The sequence below is a fragment of the Branchiostoma lanceolatum genome, chromosome 3, assembly GCF_035083965.1.
Source record: "Branchiostoma lanceolatum isolate klBraLanc5 chromosome 3, klBraLanc5.hap2, whole genome shotgun sequence".
In the NCBI taxonomy this organism is placed as follows: Eukaryota; Metazoa; Chordata; class Leptocardii; order Amphioxiformes; family Branchiostomatidae; genus Branchiostoma; species Branchiostoma lanceolatum.
The window spans coordinates 2,249,692-2,268,626 of NC_089724.1; the positions used below are offsets into that span (position 1 = coordinate 2,249,692).

The 18,935-nt window shown below is 41.4% G+C and overlaps 2 protein-coding genes and 2 long non-coding RNA genes across 4 annotated transcripts in view; 1 reads left to right on the forward strand and 3 right to left on the reverse strand.

Moving 5' to 3' along the window:
• Nucleotides 1–2,135: 2,135 nt before the first annotated feature.
• On the forward strand, nt 2,136–4,623 carry LOC136429688 (zinc finger protein ZFP2-like). Its single transcript, XM_066419626.1, has 2 exons — nt 2,136–2,180; nt 3,135–4,623. The coding sequence occupies exon 2, from the start codon at nt 3,240–3,242 to the stop codon at nt 4,413–4,415; it is 1,176 nt and encodes a 391-aa protein (XP_066275723.1). The 5' UTR covers nt 2,136–2,180; nt 3,135–3,239; the 3' UTR covers nt 4,416–4,623.
• Nucleotides 4,624–4,789: 166 nt separating this feature from the next.
• LOC136429705 (uncharacterized) lies at nt 4,790–8,207 on the reverse strand. Its single transcript, XR_010754789.1, has 2 exons — nt 8,129–8,207; nt 4,790–5,000 (listed from the first exon to the last, which is right to left on the reverse strand). It is a non-coding gene; the product is annotated as an uncharacterized lncRNA (long non-coding RNA).
• Nucleotides 8,208–8,429: 222 nt separating this feature from the next.
• The window catches only part of LOC136429168 (fibropellin-1-like), a 47,188-nt gene continuing 36,682 nt past the window's right edge, over nt 8,430–18,935 (reverse strand). The window contains exons 5-10 of the mRNA XM_066419046.1: nt 10,949–11,062; nt 10,362–10,586; nt 9,964–10,092; nt 9,198–9,317; nt 8,520–8,633; nt 8,430–8,449 (exon numbers count right to left, since the gene is read on the reverse strand). Of these exons, the coding sequence (XP_066275143.1) occupies nt 8,430–8,449; nt 8,520–8,633; nt 9,198–9,317; nt 9,964–10,092; nt 10,362–10,586; nt 10,949–11,062 (722 nt within the window). The remainder of the gene's footprint in view (nt 8,450–8,519; nt 8,634–9,197; nt 9,318–9,963; nt 10,093–10,361; nt 10,587–10,948; nt 11,063–18,935) is intronic.
• On the reverse strand, nt 17,320–18,658 carry LOC136429707 (uncharacterized). Its single transcript, XR_010754791.1, has 2 exons — nt 17,960–18,658; nt 17,320–17,787 (listed from the first exon to the last, which is right to left on the reverse strand). It is a non-coding gene; the product is annotated as an uncharacterized lncRNA (long non-coding RNA).

Consider the following 18,935-nt stretch of genomic DNA (forward strand, 5'->3'; position numbering starts at 1 on the left):
TATATTTTTGACTTCATTGTCTAGCTGATTGTGCAGGTACACTAGGATGTGGACCATTTCCAATACAAAAGCTTGAACAAGCTTAAGTTTCCTTCTCTACCAGTCATGACATTATTATTATTAGTAGTAGTAGTAGTAGTCATGACAACCTGCTGAAATGCTACCTATTGTCAGATCTACATGTATGTGTATTCCACTTTGTGGTTATGATCAGCTCGTTTTAACTAAAGGAGAAACGCATCATGAACACTGTGTGGAAAGCACTAAGCTTCTAGGAGAAAATTTACATACAGATGCAACTAATTTGTTCTCTTTGTGTATCAGGGCAACAAGTAATTCTATTAGCACTGTGGTAAGTTGAAGGAAGGAGACAGAAGAAGAGACGTTTACAAACGTTTATAGCAACACTAACCTTGGCGCTCCCACCGTCTTCCGAATAGACAATTAGATCCGTTGTGTTGTCCCGCTGGTATATAACCCTGTAGCTGTCGATGTAGCCATTGCCCTGTCCCTGGGTCTGGATGGCAACAACGTAAACATTCTTCAGTAAATCCACGGCCAGGAACTGGTCTGTACCTTGTGCTGACGGCTGCCATGCACCATCGCCGTTCAGACGGCCCCTGTACGCCTCGGATCCTTGTAGTTGGGATGAAGCTGTCATCCATCCATCCGGGATGATTGTATTATCCTGCACTCCGAAGGGTTGGTACAAGCCGGATGAAACGCCGGTCACTGTAGTGACAAGAAAAAATGACAAAAGTCTGTGGGTTGTACCTTTTGTGTAAACATGTTACGTTCCCTCTTCTTCTGCATTAGTTCACTTACCACCCCCCACCCCCCCCCACCCCACATCAAAGGAGAAAAATAGGCCCACTACTTCTTTCTAATTTATGCTAACCTTGTGAAGAGACCGGCCCGGTGATCACCGCCACCATTAGGATCAAGAACGTCCGCATCTTTGCCGTCTGTTGAGTTGAGTTCTGACTGTGATGCGAGTGCCACAGTTACGAGGTGCCGCACTGGTACAGGCTGCTGTATGGGGTGGGCATATGAAGAGTCAAGTCACAAAATAAACATCACATCCTTGACAACAGTGGTGCGTGCTGCTAACTTTGTAAACTTGCCCATTAAAATGTATTTTGAATTACTAACAACAGCATAAGGAACACCAGGTAATGCACACTGTTTATGGAGACGGAGTAAAAATTTAAAGCGAACGACCGAACGGTTGGTTGACGTAGGGTATAAAAGGCAGAGAGGGAACAAGTATTGGGGTCGCAATAAAATTGTACAGTCTCAAAAACATTGAATTATTTTTATCAACGAAAATCAATCTAAATTTCATCGTACAGAGAAGGACTAGATTAATTATTTTGTTCCAGGTCTGATATCAATCTTTGTAAATATCGTTAAGCTTACAGTTTAAGTCTACAGAGCAAAAAAGCTAAACCGTCCCGAACTGTTCCCTGCTTTTACTGTGACGTAATCGACAGCCTTAATTGAAATGCCTTGCGACTAACCGAACCTTCAGTCTAAATAATCATTTTTTTATGGTGTGATGTTCAATAATGAGAGTAGGGTGAATATTTGGCGCAAGTTTGTACGTGTATGTTATTCAAATAACACTATTATCGTTGACATTAAATGTAATGAGAAAATGTTCTGTATCCGTATCCTACAGTCATTCTTTATTATCTAGCTATCTATAATAGCCAGACTGTGTGAACTTATAACAATCCTCCGTTCCTAGCTCATATTTCTGTACAGTCATAAGGACACAAACATGCGTTTATGAAAATAACTGTTTTCACAATGCCGTCGAATTTTAAATGCCAGTATAGTCTCTAAATTTTAGAGACTAAAACTAGAACTGACGTGGTAGCTGCTGTTTTTACTCAGCCACATCCGGGGTATTCGACAACTGGTGGGCAAAAGGGGGTCAGCTGATTAGATTACAAATTAACGTTTAATAAATTAATTAATCTGTTGCCAAACGTGAACAAAATGGATAAAGCCTAACGTGCTATTTGAAGTCAAGTATTTCGCATGGATAATCAGGCGAACAATTTCACCCTTGACCCATGTTTGTGTTCACCTCTGACCTCACCACGGAAGGGCAATTGCAAGTTACACCGCACCTGTTTACGTGGAGAGAAAAGAAAACACACCATAGGAAGCAGGTAATGCTTGGAAACAAGTATGCAAGTATTTTGATACCTAGTGTGGTAGTATGAGTTTGTTTCTGTGGAAAAAGTATTACCTCAAGGTGATATTTTATAGGCCTTTTAACGAATGTGCACATGGTAAAAATGAAGGGGGAGGGGGGCGAAAACATTTACACACCTGCGACTTTCAATTACTTCAGGCAAAGTGGCCGTTTTTGAGGAAATAAAATGCTATCGAAAAGACAGGTTGTAAATTTATAGGCGTAAATAACCAATATGGAAGCACCTAGAGGTTACTAGTGAAATCGACAAACTTCATGTTGGTCCTGGGAGGGGGTGTGGCTGATTGAAACAAATTTTGTTAGCCCTGGAAGTTAAGGAGGTAGCAGAACACAGTTTCCGGCCTATGGGGATTTCTATAGTTAAGGGCCGCAAGGTGATTAGCTTTGACGTGGTAAAAATCATAGTGCGGTGCACTTGAGAAATACAAACAACGAATATGTTTGAGCAGGGTACAACCTACAAATAACCAGAAAAACAAAAAATTCTGTTGGCGTATCGGCTCCTCACGCCCACTTTGAAACAGCGCTCTGCGAGAGGTCAATGAACTGCACAGACTGACCCCGTGAGGCGGTTGCACAAGATGGCGCATTTATACACAGAGCGGAAAAGGCCCACTATCCAAATCCTACAGTCTAAAAGCCAACATATTTCTACACCACACAGCACAGTTTACACATGGATGCCTCTCACATGCAGCTTTCTACCCAGTCTTCAAGAGTTTGGGCCGCACTACTCTCTGTACCCGCATCATCGACCCCCGGGTGTCGCGGATTAAAACTGTGTTCTGCTATCTTTAACCTCGTTGGTTATTGACTTTGTTTCTGTAATCTTGATTCTATCAAGTATTATTTACACTATTATATAAATAACAGATTGATTTTTATTATTCATTCATTTTCTCAATAGGCTGGACATGGCAAGGGCAGGATATGGGTATCCCACTGGAGTTTCATATGATAGGTCTCCCACCAGGTTGACTGCAACAGCAAGACAAGCAATGCTGAAGAACAGATGGCAGCAAAAGAAATGAATCTGAATAACGTTGGTAGGAAACCCTACATGTGTGAAAAGTGTGGGTATAGAACGATTAGGAGATCAGAACTGTTAGCACATATAAGAATCCATACAGGAGAGAAGCCCTACAAGTGTGACCAGTGTGACTATTCTGCTGCACAGCACTCTACCTTGAAATACCACAAAGCAAAGCACACTGGCAAGAAACCCCACATGTGTGGGGAGTGCGGGTTCAGGACAGCTCGAAAGTCTACCTTGACTACTCATATGAGAACCCATACAAGTGATAAACCCTACAAGTGTGACCTGTGCGACTATTCGGCAGTTATTAAATCGTCTCTGGATGCCCATCTCAAGAACCACACCGGTAAGAAACCCTTCATGTGTGGGGAATGTGGATTCAGGACGACTCGAAAGTCTAACCTATCTGCACATATGAGAACACATTCAGGAGAAAAACCCTACAAGTGTGACCAGTGCGACTATTCTGCAACAAAAAAGTCAAACTTGGACGTTCATATTTTAGCAAATCACACCGGTGAGAAACCCTACATGTGCGGGGAGTGTGGGTACAGGACGGCTGTCAGAACTAACTTATCTCGACATATGAGAAAACATACAGGAGAGAAACCCTTCAAGTGTGACCAGTGTGATTATTCTGCAGCAAGTAAATTTTCTTTTGACAAGCATGTAGCAAAACACACCGGAAATCAAGAGAAACCCTACATGTGCGGAGAGTGCGGATACAGGACGGATCAAAAGTCTCACCTGCTTCAACATTTGAGAATCCATACTGGTGAAAAACCCTTTAAATGCGACCAGTGTGGCTATTCTGCGACACAGAAATCTAGTTTGCAGGGACATCTAGGAACTCATACTGGTGACAGACCTTTCATGTGTGGGGATTGTGGGTACAGGGCGCAGAGAAAGTCTGACTTGTCTCGACATATGAGAACTCATACGGGAGAGAAACCATACAAGTGTGACCAGTGTGACTATTCTGCTGCACAGAAATACAGTCTGGACCTGCATCTAGCTACTCACACTGGTTACAAACCCTTCAAGTGTGAGGAGTGTGGGTACAAGACAGCTCGAAAGACCCGCTTAACCCAACATATGAAAACACATGCAGGAAATTTAGGAGTCCATAGAACACAAACCTCTGTGAAGTAGTGATATGTTTTCCATTTATGATCAGGTACCAGTTTATTACCACATTAGAATTAGTATAAAGTAACCAGGGCAGTGTCTTTACATGTCTATGGTTGCACGGTGAACTTAAGTAGCTAGCTGACAATGATGGGTGTGCTGCCCTTTATGCGAATTGCTGTTAATTGTATTTTCCTCTGAAAATAATAAAATTACAGATGAAGTTTTTTGAGAGGAAGACCTCCACCCAAAGGGAACAGCTCTCTTTACATGTAAAATGGTTAATAAGGTGCAATGATTCAATAGCAGTACTTTCCAAACACCCCGAAAATTCAGCTTGTGCAGCAATCAGCTGTCGAGCTATTGCATAAAGGTCAGAAAAGAGCAGAAACAGTTGATAGCATCTTCAAAGCGCTTTATTCTCTGTCACCTTTAATCAAATTAGAATCAAAACTTGGCTGACATCTGCGTGCTTGAGGCGTAGGCTGTGACGTCACTCAGCCTTGCAGGAGAAAGAAGAGACGGTCTCCTCGGTGCAGTACATGCCGTCCGGACAGGAGGCGCTGCTGCACTGGTAAGGGGTCATCCTGCTGGTAATGGGAGCCGGATCTGAAGGTGCATATTGAACATGTAGTCTGAAATTCGCAACGTAAAACGAACGATATTCTTTATTCTTTATTAAAAATTGCAACAAGACAATACATAGTGGAGCGCCAGGCAGCCAAGCTGATATTACATGAACATTGGAACGTGCGCGTTGATGCTATGATTATAATGTATGATAGCAATCTAAAATATTCACTGCAAACAACAAGCATTTGGACTCTGAATTTAGGGCCGTTCTTAAAGATTATTGGGTGCTTGAAAGTTTGCACCACCCATTACAGATATATCCAATATCAATTATTGATAAAAAAGCTCATATATAAATGTGTGTTCGAGACGTATGTTCGTAAGCTACTGAAATGGAATCATAACGTTAGAAAAAGTGGAATAACCGCATCGAAACATGACGTTTATTTAAGTATATGTAAAGGATGTATCAATCATTAAATCATGTCAAAGAGTTTTTATTTTATTTTCGCTTCTGACTGCTTCACAGTTACATTGAAATGATACTGCATGATCAAATAACTGGTCTCTACCAGACTAACTACGCCGGCTATAGGGAGAATGTTTGCCAGGGTTTCATTTTGATCTTAACCATGGACTGACTCTACTGGCTAATTATTCCTTAATATATGACGAAATTTACGATCCACACGCCCGTAGGAGGGTCTGGTGGAGGCTATCAAATACCTGCCATTCAGTCAGCATCGATCATCGATCACATTCAGCATCAATGCTGTTCATTGCATGCATAGAGTGCGCGACGGCTTTCTAAAAACAAGAGCTTCTAAAAAAAGCTGGCCATACGACCTCATTGTGGTGGGGATGAAACGGTTGAAGTATAGTTTGTAAAAAGAACTAAATTGCACAAGTGCAGTGTTAAGTTTTTTTTCTTCAGTTTTGTGAAGTTTGGTATGAAATAAACTGTTTTCAAAGTCAGCTTCAAGAAAGCTTTAAAAAAAAGCTGACTGGAGCGCATTTGGAAGAAATGAAATGAAAGTTTCTGCCTGAAATATGCCAATGAGACTCATTAGCATAATGTATGTGGTGCATTCACCTTTCCTAAAGTCAAAATCAATTATGACATCTGTAGCATTTATCGTATGGGATATACAAGTTCCTGCATGAATTATGCAAAAGAGGAAGAAGAAAAAGATGAAGAACACGCCAGAAAAAACAATATATTTCCTCCTTGTATTAAAATTGAAAGAAAACGAAAAGGTTCTACCTGGGTTCGAACCGGGGACCTACCAGTCCCCACCAAACGTCAGACTCCATCCGCTACCAACTGAGCCATTTGGGATTGACAGAATATGGTTTTTTAAAGGTACTAGTACCTAATCTTTAAATCTCACTTCACGGCACCATATTTTGGTAACCTTCTTGTCCATTTTCTTAGCAAAATCAGTTCCTTTTGTTTCATTTTTTGGTAATATATGTAATATGGCCATTTATGGGGATCTGACACGGCATACAGCCACGGATGCCGGCGGAAAGGCCCAATAGACCTCTTTCCAGTTACGGCGGCCATTTTGAATTCCCAGGGGTCAGCTCGGGGTCATGCACCAAAACGAGGCAGTCCCTGACTCAGATCCTACTATAACCCTGGGTAATGCCAGTTATACCATCTCCGGTTGTACATTTCGCCCCTCTAAGATGAAATAATCTAATATATGTGCCTTTCATATGTAGAAAATATTGTTGTGGACATTTTGACTTATTTTTGGCTAAATTTTTATTCGTTTTCCACAGTTTTTGATGGGTAACGTAAGGACAGTCTCTACCATGTATCCTCCTTAATATCTTAACTACATGTAGTAGGATTAATACAAGACCTGGAAAGACTAGCTGCAGACTGGCATTCTTGTGGGTAAAAAATTAGAAGACAATTGGCAGTTGTTACGACAATTTCTAGATACCAAGATCCGGTCTGCACACTAAGCTCTATGGGGTCGACCGGTCCGGTCCAATGCAGAACCCAGTGGGGAAGGCGGGGTAAATCACAGATGCGTCCCCATCACTAGTTGCCAGCGTAGTTAGTTTGGTAGAGACTGGGGTCGATCCCTGTCCCACTGGCGATAACATTTACGGGTATAGCGTTTCTTTGCCATGCCGATCTTAGCATTGAGAAATCATCAAAATCACAGGATAGATCTGCTAAATTTCAGCCCACAATTATCTGGACTCAACTTGTGGAAGTGTATGCTACCAAAACTATCATTGGAGCAAACTGACATACAAATATACAAAGAACGCAACCAGTCTATACCCCACCTTTCCCACTGCACTGAGTTCTGCATTGGACTCCAATCACCCCATACAGCTTTGTTTACAGAACGGATCCTGGTATCTAGAAATTGTCGGAACAACTGCCAATTGTCTTCTAATTTTTTACCCACAAGAATGCCAGTCTGCAGCTAGTCTTTCCAGGTCTTGTATTAAACCTACTAGTAAAAAGATATTAAGGAGGATATACAAATGTAGACACTGTCCTTAAGTTACCCATCAAAAACTGTGGAAAACGAATAAAAATTTAGCCAAAAATAAGTCAAAATGTCCACAACAATATTTTCTACATATGAAAGGCACATATATTAGATTATTTCATCTTAGAGGGGCGAAATGTACAACCGAAGATGGTATAACTGGCATTACCCAGGGTTATAGTAGGATCTGAGTCAGGGACTGCCTCGTTTTGGTGCATGACCCCGAGCTGACCTCTGGGAATTCAAAATGGCCGCCGTAACTGGAAAGAGGTCTATTACGCCCTGCTGCGGTATGATAGTATATACAACAATAATGCATTGCGACATATTCCGGTGTTGTACAAACAATACATTTTTAACGATTCATGTCCACTTCAAAACATAAACTTTTAAAGGAAAACTTTATATTGTTTCACCATATCGTTTGCATGGTTGAATATCAATCTACATTGTAATATTTTGCAACCGTGCAGCATTTTCAATGTTGGGCCCACAGAAGAAAGTGGACATGCCGGGCCGTGCCGTTTGGCAGGTATAAATGTCCACGCGTGCAGGCAGTGCCCAGGCAGTCTGCCTCCGGGCACAATGCCATACGGCCTGGCGGCCGTATGGCAATAACATGATAGTAGAAACTGTACTCACGAACGCATTGGAAGTAGAACGTGTAGTCCTGACAATTCCATCCTTGGGGGCATTGGGCTTAGGAACACCAGTCCATGTCTAGTTAAAACAGATCAAATAAGGACGAACTGTGGTAAAGGTAAACTATGAATACGCCAAAAACCGTTCCGCGCCCGGGCAACTTGATATGGTTTTCAACTTACATCCAATACCTTTCAGTGTGAAGGAACTTACGGTAGTGCATGCCATCTAAAAGGTATTTTCCAAAGTCGCATCCATTTCCTTGATGAACTGTTTCTGGCGTATCTTATTACCTGGATGCCTAGGCTTCATCAACGTAAGCTATGAATAGTAGAGAGAGTTTCAATTGATTGCTTAAATGTGCAGGAAGAAGGAAACATATTCCCCCTACCGGACTCGCAGTGGTCTCCGTGGAATCCGGTGAGACAGCTGCAGCTGTAGGAGTTGATGTCGTCATGGCAACTTCCGCCATTTTGGCACGGGCCGGAGGCACACTCGTCGATGTCTGTAAAAAGATATTCGAGAATCCAGTTGTCGACAAATTTGCCACAGGCGGGCACAGCTAAAGGAGATTCTACTTCGTTTCTTATTTGCTATCATCATGTACAATCGTATGCTAACATTCAGTATGATGTAAACTGCACTGGCAAACCTTTTAAAATAAATGCTTCCCGTTTTCGTACTGTGATATTTTACAAAATTTCCATTACATATTTTGCTATGTTAATGTACAATTATACTTGATATTTGAAGTTTCTTTTAACACAACCAGGTAATCTCACCTGCTGACGCTTCGGTGTCTGTCAGACACCTTCTTCACAGCTCCTGACTGGAGTACTGCTTCTCACCGCTATAAGTAGCCGATGTAGGTGGCGCTTAAAAGAAACTTCAAATATCCTATGTTCTACCAACCTGATGAAATTATTTTCGGAAATACAATTATACTGTATCATTTTATGTGCATATATTTTCAAAAATATAATAAAAAGGACCACTCATCTTTCTGCAAATCTGACTACAAAAGAATCTAAGAAAACACAATGTGAGTGTAGACCATGAAAGTACCTACTTATCTCACAAGTCTTCCCCTCAAACCCGGCAGGACACTCGCAGAAGGCGGCGGAGTCGTTGAAGCAGGAGGTGCAGTAACCGCCGTTCTGACAGACGTCTTGTCCACAAGGCTTCAGGTCTTACAGATTCAAAAGAACAACCACAATGAACAAGTCAGTAGTTCCAGTTTACATTCAGCTACTGGTTGGTTAGTAAGGAATTTAGTCACATTTTTTCATACTGAAGTGATTCCTATTCATAACTTCTGCCATGATTGGAAGTCAATGCATGCTCATATTGATATCTGAAAAGAAAATTGCCATTTCACAAAATACGCCAGACAAAATATAATCAACAGAGACGGCGGGCGCTACAGACTTTCCAATACTTACGATCCACTACTCACGGAGTCACGTGTGCTATCTGCATAACGTGACGTCACCCCAGCGGTGGATGGATCATTCCTTGATAAAGACCGATGTCGTACGGTCGAAAATTTGGGTAAGTCCAATTTTTTGTGTTGGAAATTACAGTTTAAACTCATTTAAGAATGATTTCTACCAACACAGATGAAATTTCAAGCTAAAAATATTAATGCTTTTCTTTTACATGTCATTCTTGAGTCTGGAGTGTAACGTTACACGCTGCACCGCTCTATTCTGCCCTCTCGGTGACTGTGTATACAGATTTTGTTTCAAAGCACACAGTTTCCACCGTTGAGTCCGATATTCCCAATTTAGGTTTTACTAATTGGACTGTAGAACATTGGTGTGAAACTGCCTTACCAGACTGGCAGACGTAGTTGTGCTGCTCACTGCACGGTGCTGTTTTTCCAAGGAAGTTGTCGGAGCTGTCCAGGAGAACGCACAGGTCACAGGGAGCGGCGGGCTCACTGGCAGACCACTGCATTGGACCTGATATCAAACAGTATAAATATTTAGGTTAAATGATTCTGAAACTTTGTAGTAAAATTCTGTATCTAATATATAGCCTGTATAACCGCCCTTCGATGTAACACTCTAGGTTTTGTAACAAAAAAGATCAAGCATTGCTTTAACTTCCTGTTTCATAAATCATGCGCTTATCATTAAAAAAAAAAACAGTTCCTGCAAACCTCAACTTTGCAGCTAATAATTTACTAAATACCATTGTTCAAAAATATTGTTAGTTTTTGGAAGCCGACCTGAAAACGGAGATCCATGACTGTTGAAAAACGCAACTGGTGCTGCTTTAATCGCCAGCCAGGTGGAGCCGCCGGCGGAAGCCGCGATCTTGTCAGCGAGGAAACTTTGCTGCTGATCGTCGTTCAGATCCACCAAGCGGCTGCCCATGGCGCTGCAGGCTTGTGCTGCGTCCTGGTGGGTTAGAGCGGCGGACGAGAACTGATAGCATTCTCCGGCAAGGGACGCTGGAATTTAGAACAAAAGGTCTAACGATTTCTTTGGAAGTCTGCGATTGCTTTAACCCTAAGTTAAGTCTTGGTTTTACATTAAAATTTCAACATCTTTCCAGCACTTGCATTATAACATTTTATAATCTTTTTTTTCCAACTGCGGCTTATACAAACATACAAACTCAATGAAAATGTTTATATCCCTATATTGCTGAGATTTGCACAAAGTTCAAACTCAGCCAACAATGTGTACACTTGTAAATCATTATGAGTATGCACAGACTAAGATCACAAACGGTTGGGTTACAAAATGTGTCCGTTACTAACTTACTATAGATTTGATAAACAGCTGTCAAGTCTCAGATTATATGTAATACCCGTTTCACAGTTCTTGCCGGTGGTTTCTTTAGGACAGACACAGCTGTAGCCGCCCACGTGATCCAGGCAGGTCCCTCCCAGCAGGCAAGGGTTGCTCGCGCACTCGTCGATATCTGAATGATACACCAACACAATGTCAAACATGATGATCACGAAATCTTCAAAGAATGTGCTGATTTTACCTACTGCTGCGCGTGCTGAGAGCGTTGACCTTATACACATTAGACTTGATTGTCATTCTTTTAGGGCTGTTTCAGTCTATTTAGTTGATTTAAATAAGTGTATTTACTAACCTTGATCACAGTCGGTCCCTTCCCATCCGCTTTCACAGCTACAGGTGTAATTTCCCACACCGTCCGTACAGGTTCCGTGTGCACATGGGGAGGACGCGCAGTCATCGATGTCTAAGAAAAGAAAACCAACAGCGATTAATGATAAAGCTGTAAAGGAAAATACCGACGAAACTAAAATGATTTTGTACATGTCCTTGCTAGTACAACGTTGTAAAAGAATTACGTCATTATATTGAGTTTACTTGCAGCAGCTAATAATAGATCATTAAAAACCTTGATCACAGTTGGTCCCCTCCCAGCCGTTCTCACAGCTACAGGTGTAGTTCGCTATCCCGTCAGTACAGTTTCCGTGTGTACATGGGTAGGACACGCAGTCATCTAGGTCTGGGAAAATAAATTAAAATTGTTCTAAATCATAGCAATAAAATACTGACAGAATAAAAGAATTTTGCCACAGGGTTTCCTGGGTGAGACATGTGGAACTCCTTTCTCACGTAGGTTTTTTTTTACTTTAACTTGCCTTTGATTCTTTGTTATCAAAAATACGATGATTTCTTGCATCCATAAGATTGAAAATTGAGATTTTTGTCAGAGTTGGTCCCAGCCGTTTTCACAGGTACGCGTGTGACCCCCAAAATCATCGTCACCTCTCACACGTAGGGGTTGGAGAAATGTTCTAATGAGATGGGTCATTTTTCAGCCACTAAGAAGATCTAGTTAATTAGCTGCTAGGTCACAAGTGATGGAAGGTATCCATACGCATACGGATGAATTCGAACCTGTATGATTGTTACAGTCAAATATCCAAAAATACATCATATGAAGGTAAACCTGCTCCCAGTCTCCAAGTCAGTCTACTTCATAGGTTATATCTATAAGAGGAAAGGAAATTAGAAGGGAGAAACTTATCCGACCTGATTCATAAATCCTTTTTACTTTTATCACAAAATGGCACCTTCCCTAATGGAGGTTCGGGTTTTCATATCTTCGGAAAGAAATCCAAAAGTATATTAGTTGATATATAATTTCTCCCCCTCTTTATCAAACAGCTTTTATCGCGCAAATATTTACAAATCCGCTGAGAAACTTCGCCTGATATCCTATTCTGTTCATTACGACACAAAGTTAACGCAATATGTGCTGACGCAACTGATTCTTGATATTATAAAGGCTTCCAGACAGTAGGATTTATCCAGACCCCCTGTTTTGTGTCACGAAAACGAGGCTGCATCCTTACCTGCGCACAGGGCGTACATGTTGTTGTAGTTTGCTCCCTGCAGGCCGGCATAATGAGTCTCGTAGTCCACTCCGTATGCGCTGTCACGGTCACCGCCCCAACAGCCAGGGCAGTACACAAAGGTGTCATCAAGGGGCTGGCACCTGCTGCCGTACCCGTCAGTAGTTCCACACAGGTTTGCCGAGAGGACCTTGTGGGTATAACAGCTGACACCGGCGTCGTCATACCTGATGCAGTCTGAGGTCCAGCCGCCGGTACACCCATCCCTACCTGAGTGGTAGCACGGATACCCCATCCCCGCCGCATCGCAGGTGGCCTTGACATTGGTATTGGTCATCGATCCGGCGGTGAGAATTTTATAAAAGGCAAATCCGTCGACGGTAGTCAGGTATACCGGTTGACCTTGGGTATGAAAAGGTTTTATTAGTATTTTTTCCTGGACCTTTGAAAATAACTACAAGGGATCAAGTTAGAAACTTAGATTCAGCAGTCGTCTGATTTCCAGCATTTAAGTACCAGATAATAATATGACATTCAGTCCCAAAACCACATGCTTCAAATTAAGAAAGATTTTAAAATTATTCTTAATGGGAAACACTAAAAGAAATAATAATATCTTCATCTGCTTTTTATTCAAACGAATATCACAATGCGAAAGTCTATAATTACCTACTTTAATACACAACTTCTTTTCCTATCTGGTTACTTAGATTATCTGGTGACTTTTTTCACTAACTATAACATATTTTTCCCCTTTTACAAAAACTTTGATTTTATATGCATTGCTTTCCGCGTTGGTTCAAATTTCAACAACAACTGCAATATTGCAAACACGGCGCACAAGCTACGTGAAAATATTATGTAACGGTACCTATCTACATAGCTATAACTCAGGGGACCTGAGAATATTATCCCAGCAGACAATTTGCACATATAGCTAAATGGTAAATTGTAAAAACAGTGTATCCAACAAAGTACCAATAAAAATGGCCCACAACTGTTGTGTTTATTGAGAAAACCCATTAGTGATGTGCCCTAGGGCACTCTAAACTAGTGTTCGTGGCCTTAGTAAACATAACAATATATACAGTAGACATACAATGCCAATGACACAATAACGAACAGCATGACCATATAACGTTACATTGTGAACAATTAAATGTGTGCTGGGTACTTATTTAGCAGAAGCCAATCATCTGTTTGGAAATGAACGCAGTTAAAAGACACGAGAAACAAGTTATCCACGCATCTGCTTGGAGATAGATATTGTACTAACGCGTACGGCGGTCTTTCCTACACATTACATTCCACCCGTCTTGTTAACTACTAGACTAAATATTAGCTAGCCTGGGTGCCATCCTATTTCTACTGGGGCTCCTACACTCGCTACCCTAAAAATATATATTTTTTTTTGGTAGCGAGGAGCCCCGGTAGAAATAGAATGGCCACAGGCTAAGTATCAGCAAGCCGGGTGAACAAAAAAAGTAGTAGCCGTGAAAATGGCACTTTTCAGCACGTCGGCAGAACGTAAGCGTTTGAGGTTGTGTTTGTGTCTTAAAAGGTTTATATCTCAGATATAGCTTCATGTAGTTGTGTCCAAAAGCATATCTTATGCAACGTCTGTTACTCCGATGCAATGTTGACCGCAGAGAACGAAATAATTCGGCAGTTATAGGTTTGAATAGCTTACGTTCTGCCGACGTGCTGCCCTTTGCTGAATTCACAGGTCCGTTTAGGTCACGTGAGTCATTTCAGAAGGATCAGTGAGCCGTTAATTCTTCGTTAATTCTTCGTACATACATGTAATATGGAATAAGTAGAGATCATATAGTCACCTTGTGCCGAGTCCGGCCAGGCGATCACAGCCACGAAAAGGAGCAGAAACTTCCACATCTTTGCCATATGGTGAGTTGAGTCCAGATTCTGTGTTGTATGTGACGCTTGCTCTGCGCACGATAATTTATACTGTGTCCCAAGGCCATGGGAACCACACAGCTGACCGGTAGGGACGGGCGCTATTAATATTTCTGCAGAGGAAATGTTTTGACCTGACGTGAACCTGCGGACTGCTAATTGGTGTGAACTGAAGTTAGAAGATAAATGTCAACATTTTCTACGTCAGAGCAGCACTGTGCACATTTACCACACAAAACACGTCCAAGCAGATGTAAGGTAACAGTTTTTTAAAGATTTTAGGCGCCTTTCCAGTGGTTCGCGTTTAGTGTCTTTGACGAGGAAAGAGCTCGGGGTGAAGAAAAACTGATTTTATGTGAATCCAGGACTCTATTTACATTGCAGTGGGAAGTGTGACAATCTCTTTATTTTCTGTGGTTAGTTGTTTGTAATGTTCTTTTTCTGAATGTCAATGCACTGGCAGTGATTTTAGATAAAAATATTCAGATATAGATCTTAACAAACGGCTCATCAAAACTGCTGTAACTGAGTCTTACTAGTAATGTTGACCTATTTGATGCTTAGAGAGATCCCTTTGTTATTTATTGATAAAGAACTTCTATATCTTATCGTTCGATGACCCTACCGTACGCTGTCCTAACAAACCCTGACCCCCTCAACCCACCTGTGGACTCACGTACGCCATGAAGCTATGATGGTCTAAAACTCCCTACAGTGACGTACGGTCACAGGAAGGCGGCGCAGGTGGGGAGAAATCAAACTGGGATGTTTTTGTAACATTTTCTCCAATAACTATTCAAATATTCTAAAAGTCGACATACACTTATTTCCTACCTACTTGTGCGTCTTTTACTTCTGTGTTCAATACTATGCAATTTTCTCATCTACTGTATTTGTTTATGAATACATGTCTTATGTAATGAAGTGTGTACATAACTGTTAGGGTATATGTGTGCGTGTGCGTGTGTGTACGCGCGCGCGCGCGCGCGTGTGTGTGTGTGTGTCCGTGTGTGCATATGCGTGCGAATATAAAAAGACTTGACAGGATCAAGATCCAGTTCAGCAACGTCTCATTTTTTTTTAATATCAAGCTTTTACAAAGTACTCCTACGTTGTTGATTTTTGGTCATGGTAATTCAAACAATCTTATAATATATCCACATTGCTATATCGATTAGTGACACGTATCTACGTGTGCTTTTAGCACACAGGCATTACCCATCATCTTGTCGTGAGAGTGTCACGGATGAACATTACCCTCCTCCTCCAGTCCTCCCTATCCTCCATTGCTCCTTGTAGCTCTTGTCATTACCCATGTTACCTGCAGCAACCTTTCCTTGGCCCTCCCGCTGCTCCAACAAACCCTGACCCCCTCACCCTGCCTGTGGACACATGTACTCCATGAGCTCATAAATAGTTCACCTTTCCCTCCGTTTAAAAGAAGGCAGCGTCTATGAAATGAACAGGTGAGGGGCAACCCATCCTTTGACATTTTGAAAGATTACTCCTTCACTCATCTTTGTAAATAGAAATCATTTTGATAAGGAAATAAAGGCAAAAATCGAGAGTTGGCGTCCACAATCTCTTTTTTTTTGCATCCTTCAAAATCCCTTCTTCCAGTTAAAAGTTAATTTAAGTCGGTTGAAAAAATGTCGGCAGGTAATCAACTATAGTAGTTACTTATTTAGACTGGTTTGTTGCATGGCATTTCAAGTGACGACTTGAAATCTGTGAATTTTTGTGTTTCACCAAAAATAACAAGCTGTGTAGTGTTTGACATATGTGAGAGTCTTTTCATTCTTTTCATTTCAAACGCATGTGAATCATAACTAAATTCAAGAACTAATTTATTGCTTCTGTACTATTATTGGCCTCAGAAAAGCTTCCAATATCGATCAGACTTACATCGATTTTCATATCGTCCAACGTTTGCACATCACCGATACATTGAACATGTGAACTTTTTGTGACCCTGGCGCTACTTTGACTAACCCTGACCTTTTCATCCTTACTATTGCCACACGTACTTCAGGGCTCTACACTGCACGAAATGGCCTCGTTTCCCGGCGTATACGTACCGGGATTTTTCTGTATTTTTGTCGGATACTGACGGATACTGACGGATACATGCGGATTCGTGTAAGGTATCCGACTATTTCCGCACCGGTATATGGAATATTTCCTGAAGAATCCGAAAGTAAGGGATTTTCGACGAATACGGAGCCGTACACTGTACGGAAATGCCACCGATCCTGACGGATACGAACAGGAATTTTTCTGTATTTTTGGCGGATACTGACGGATACATGCGGATTCGTGTAACGTATCCGACTATTTCCGCACCGGTATATGGAATATTTCCTGAAGAATCCGAAAGTAAGGGATTTTCGACGAATACGGAGCCGTACACTGTACGGAAATGCCACAGATCCTGACGGATACGAACAGGAATTTTTCTGTATATTTGGCGGATACTGACGGATACATGCGGATTCGTGTAACGTATCCGACTATTTCCGCACCGGTATATGGAATATTTCCTGAAGAATCCGAAAGTAAGGGATTTTCGACGAATACGGAGCCGTACACTGTACGGAAATGCCACAGATCCTGACGGATGCGTACAGGGATTTTTCTGTATTTTGAAGAAAATGGTGAATACTGACGGATACAGGTGGACCCAACAACGAATCCGTAACGGATCCGACTATGTGCTTGCATTCCTAATTTGACTATACCCAAAACATCATTTTGAATGACAGGAAGTTTGGGAAAGCCTGTATGTAACATATGTATCATTTCATATCTCAACAAAAGTTCAAAAACTATCAAATACAATACAATACGGAAGTACTATATGGCTAAATGATCCATTTCATTTGAGACAGGCTGAGGGACATCCACATACTCAAAGCACCACTGCATATGCAGGTTAATGTCGGTAAATTGGGGTTGTGCAAGCACAATGTTCTGAAAAATTATGAAATGTATTACAAGTAACACCATCACAACATTGTGGTAATATTTACTACTGTATAGTGCCCTTGGACCAAAATTATCTACATGTTCTAAATATTCCACTAAAGTAATAAAAGCCTTATTTGTGGCCAGCTCTTAGTCTAAAAGCCATCAGATACAATTATTTCAAATACAGAGGTTGAAAATAGAAAGTAACATTATACTGTCTGAAGAACTCCCATGATGACACGCCACATTTTAAACGTAAGTAGCATATGCCGTGGAACTGCATGTGTATAATCGTCCTCTCCCCATTCTCTGACTACATCTGAGTTCACTTCTTCCATGCATTCTTGGTAAGGGACAGGCAAGGCTGATTTCTTCTGTATCTGCATGTTGGACTCAGCTTGGAGTCCATCTTGTGATGAACCAGTTCCTATATGATAAAACCAAATGATGAATAAATATCAATTCACGTATTTAAGGAACATGTCACATGATTTTGACATGGGCTTCGTTTCATCACAGCAGCTACAAAAAACACGGGACAATGGATATCCATCATGCCTCTCTCAGCTAACATTGAAGTGTACCGATGATGGACTTACCAAAGGAGCCTGGGGTACTCAGCAGCTGAGCATCTGACAGTTGATTGCTTTGTTCCCAGCCAAGGTCCTCACAATATGTGCTGCATTTGTGAAGGAAGTATCTGCCGATGCTGTACTGGATATATATATATAAATGGAAACAATGACAAATATTAAACATATCACATACTCGCATGTGTAAAAAAATGAATCTGGGCATCGTTGAATTGACTACGTAAAACTTACATCTATAACTTGAATATGATATTGATCAAACATGCACAGCTATAACTGAATGAAATAATCACTGAGGCACACTACTGCCTCCTTATAAGTTCTAGTTCACTATCCACAAACTGTGGGATCTTTGTGGGACAAATACTTATGACATTTTCTTCCCTTCCATATCTTTAATTATCTTTCCCTCCACTGCTTGCTATTTTGTATCTGAAACGTTAACCAGACACACATGTCTGCTGACCATTGGCAAGAATGAACAAATTGAAATTTTAAATTTCCTAGATCCTAACGCCGTAAAAGGGCAGGTCGGCTGGAGAATTCTTATGGTCATGCGAATGCGATGATATGTCAAGCCACAATAGGAGGATAACTGACGTCAAAACTAGTTAGAAACGGGAATTTTTCAATTTGTACTTACCAAAGGGCAGTCCCTCAAAATGATGAATCAACTCCCTACCAGCGTTTACAAGGGGGGAGGGGGGCGATTGCATGCACGAAGAAGACAACGTCGCAATTCCGTGCGTTTGAGTTTACACCGAATTCCCTTCGACTCTCAAGTCACTCAAAAATCACTGGTCGACCATGGTAGACTCTGGCGATGCCATGTTAAGCACAGAAGGTGATGAAACGCCGTTCTTGTCTGTGCTGTTAACCGAAAGAAAACCGTTAACGTTTGTCGCGCCCAGAAGTGTATTGTGGGTAATTTGGATATCCGACACGAATCCGTGTTCCGTACACGTCAGGATCCGAGACAGCT

What these genes read in the sequence shown, in the direction of transcription:
- LOC136429688 (XM_066419626.1), top strand. Translation starts at nt 3,240, where the DNA reads ATGGCAGCAAAAGAAATGAATCTGAATAACGTTGGTAGGAAACCCTAC.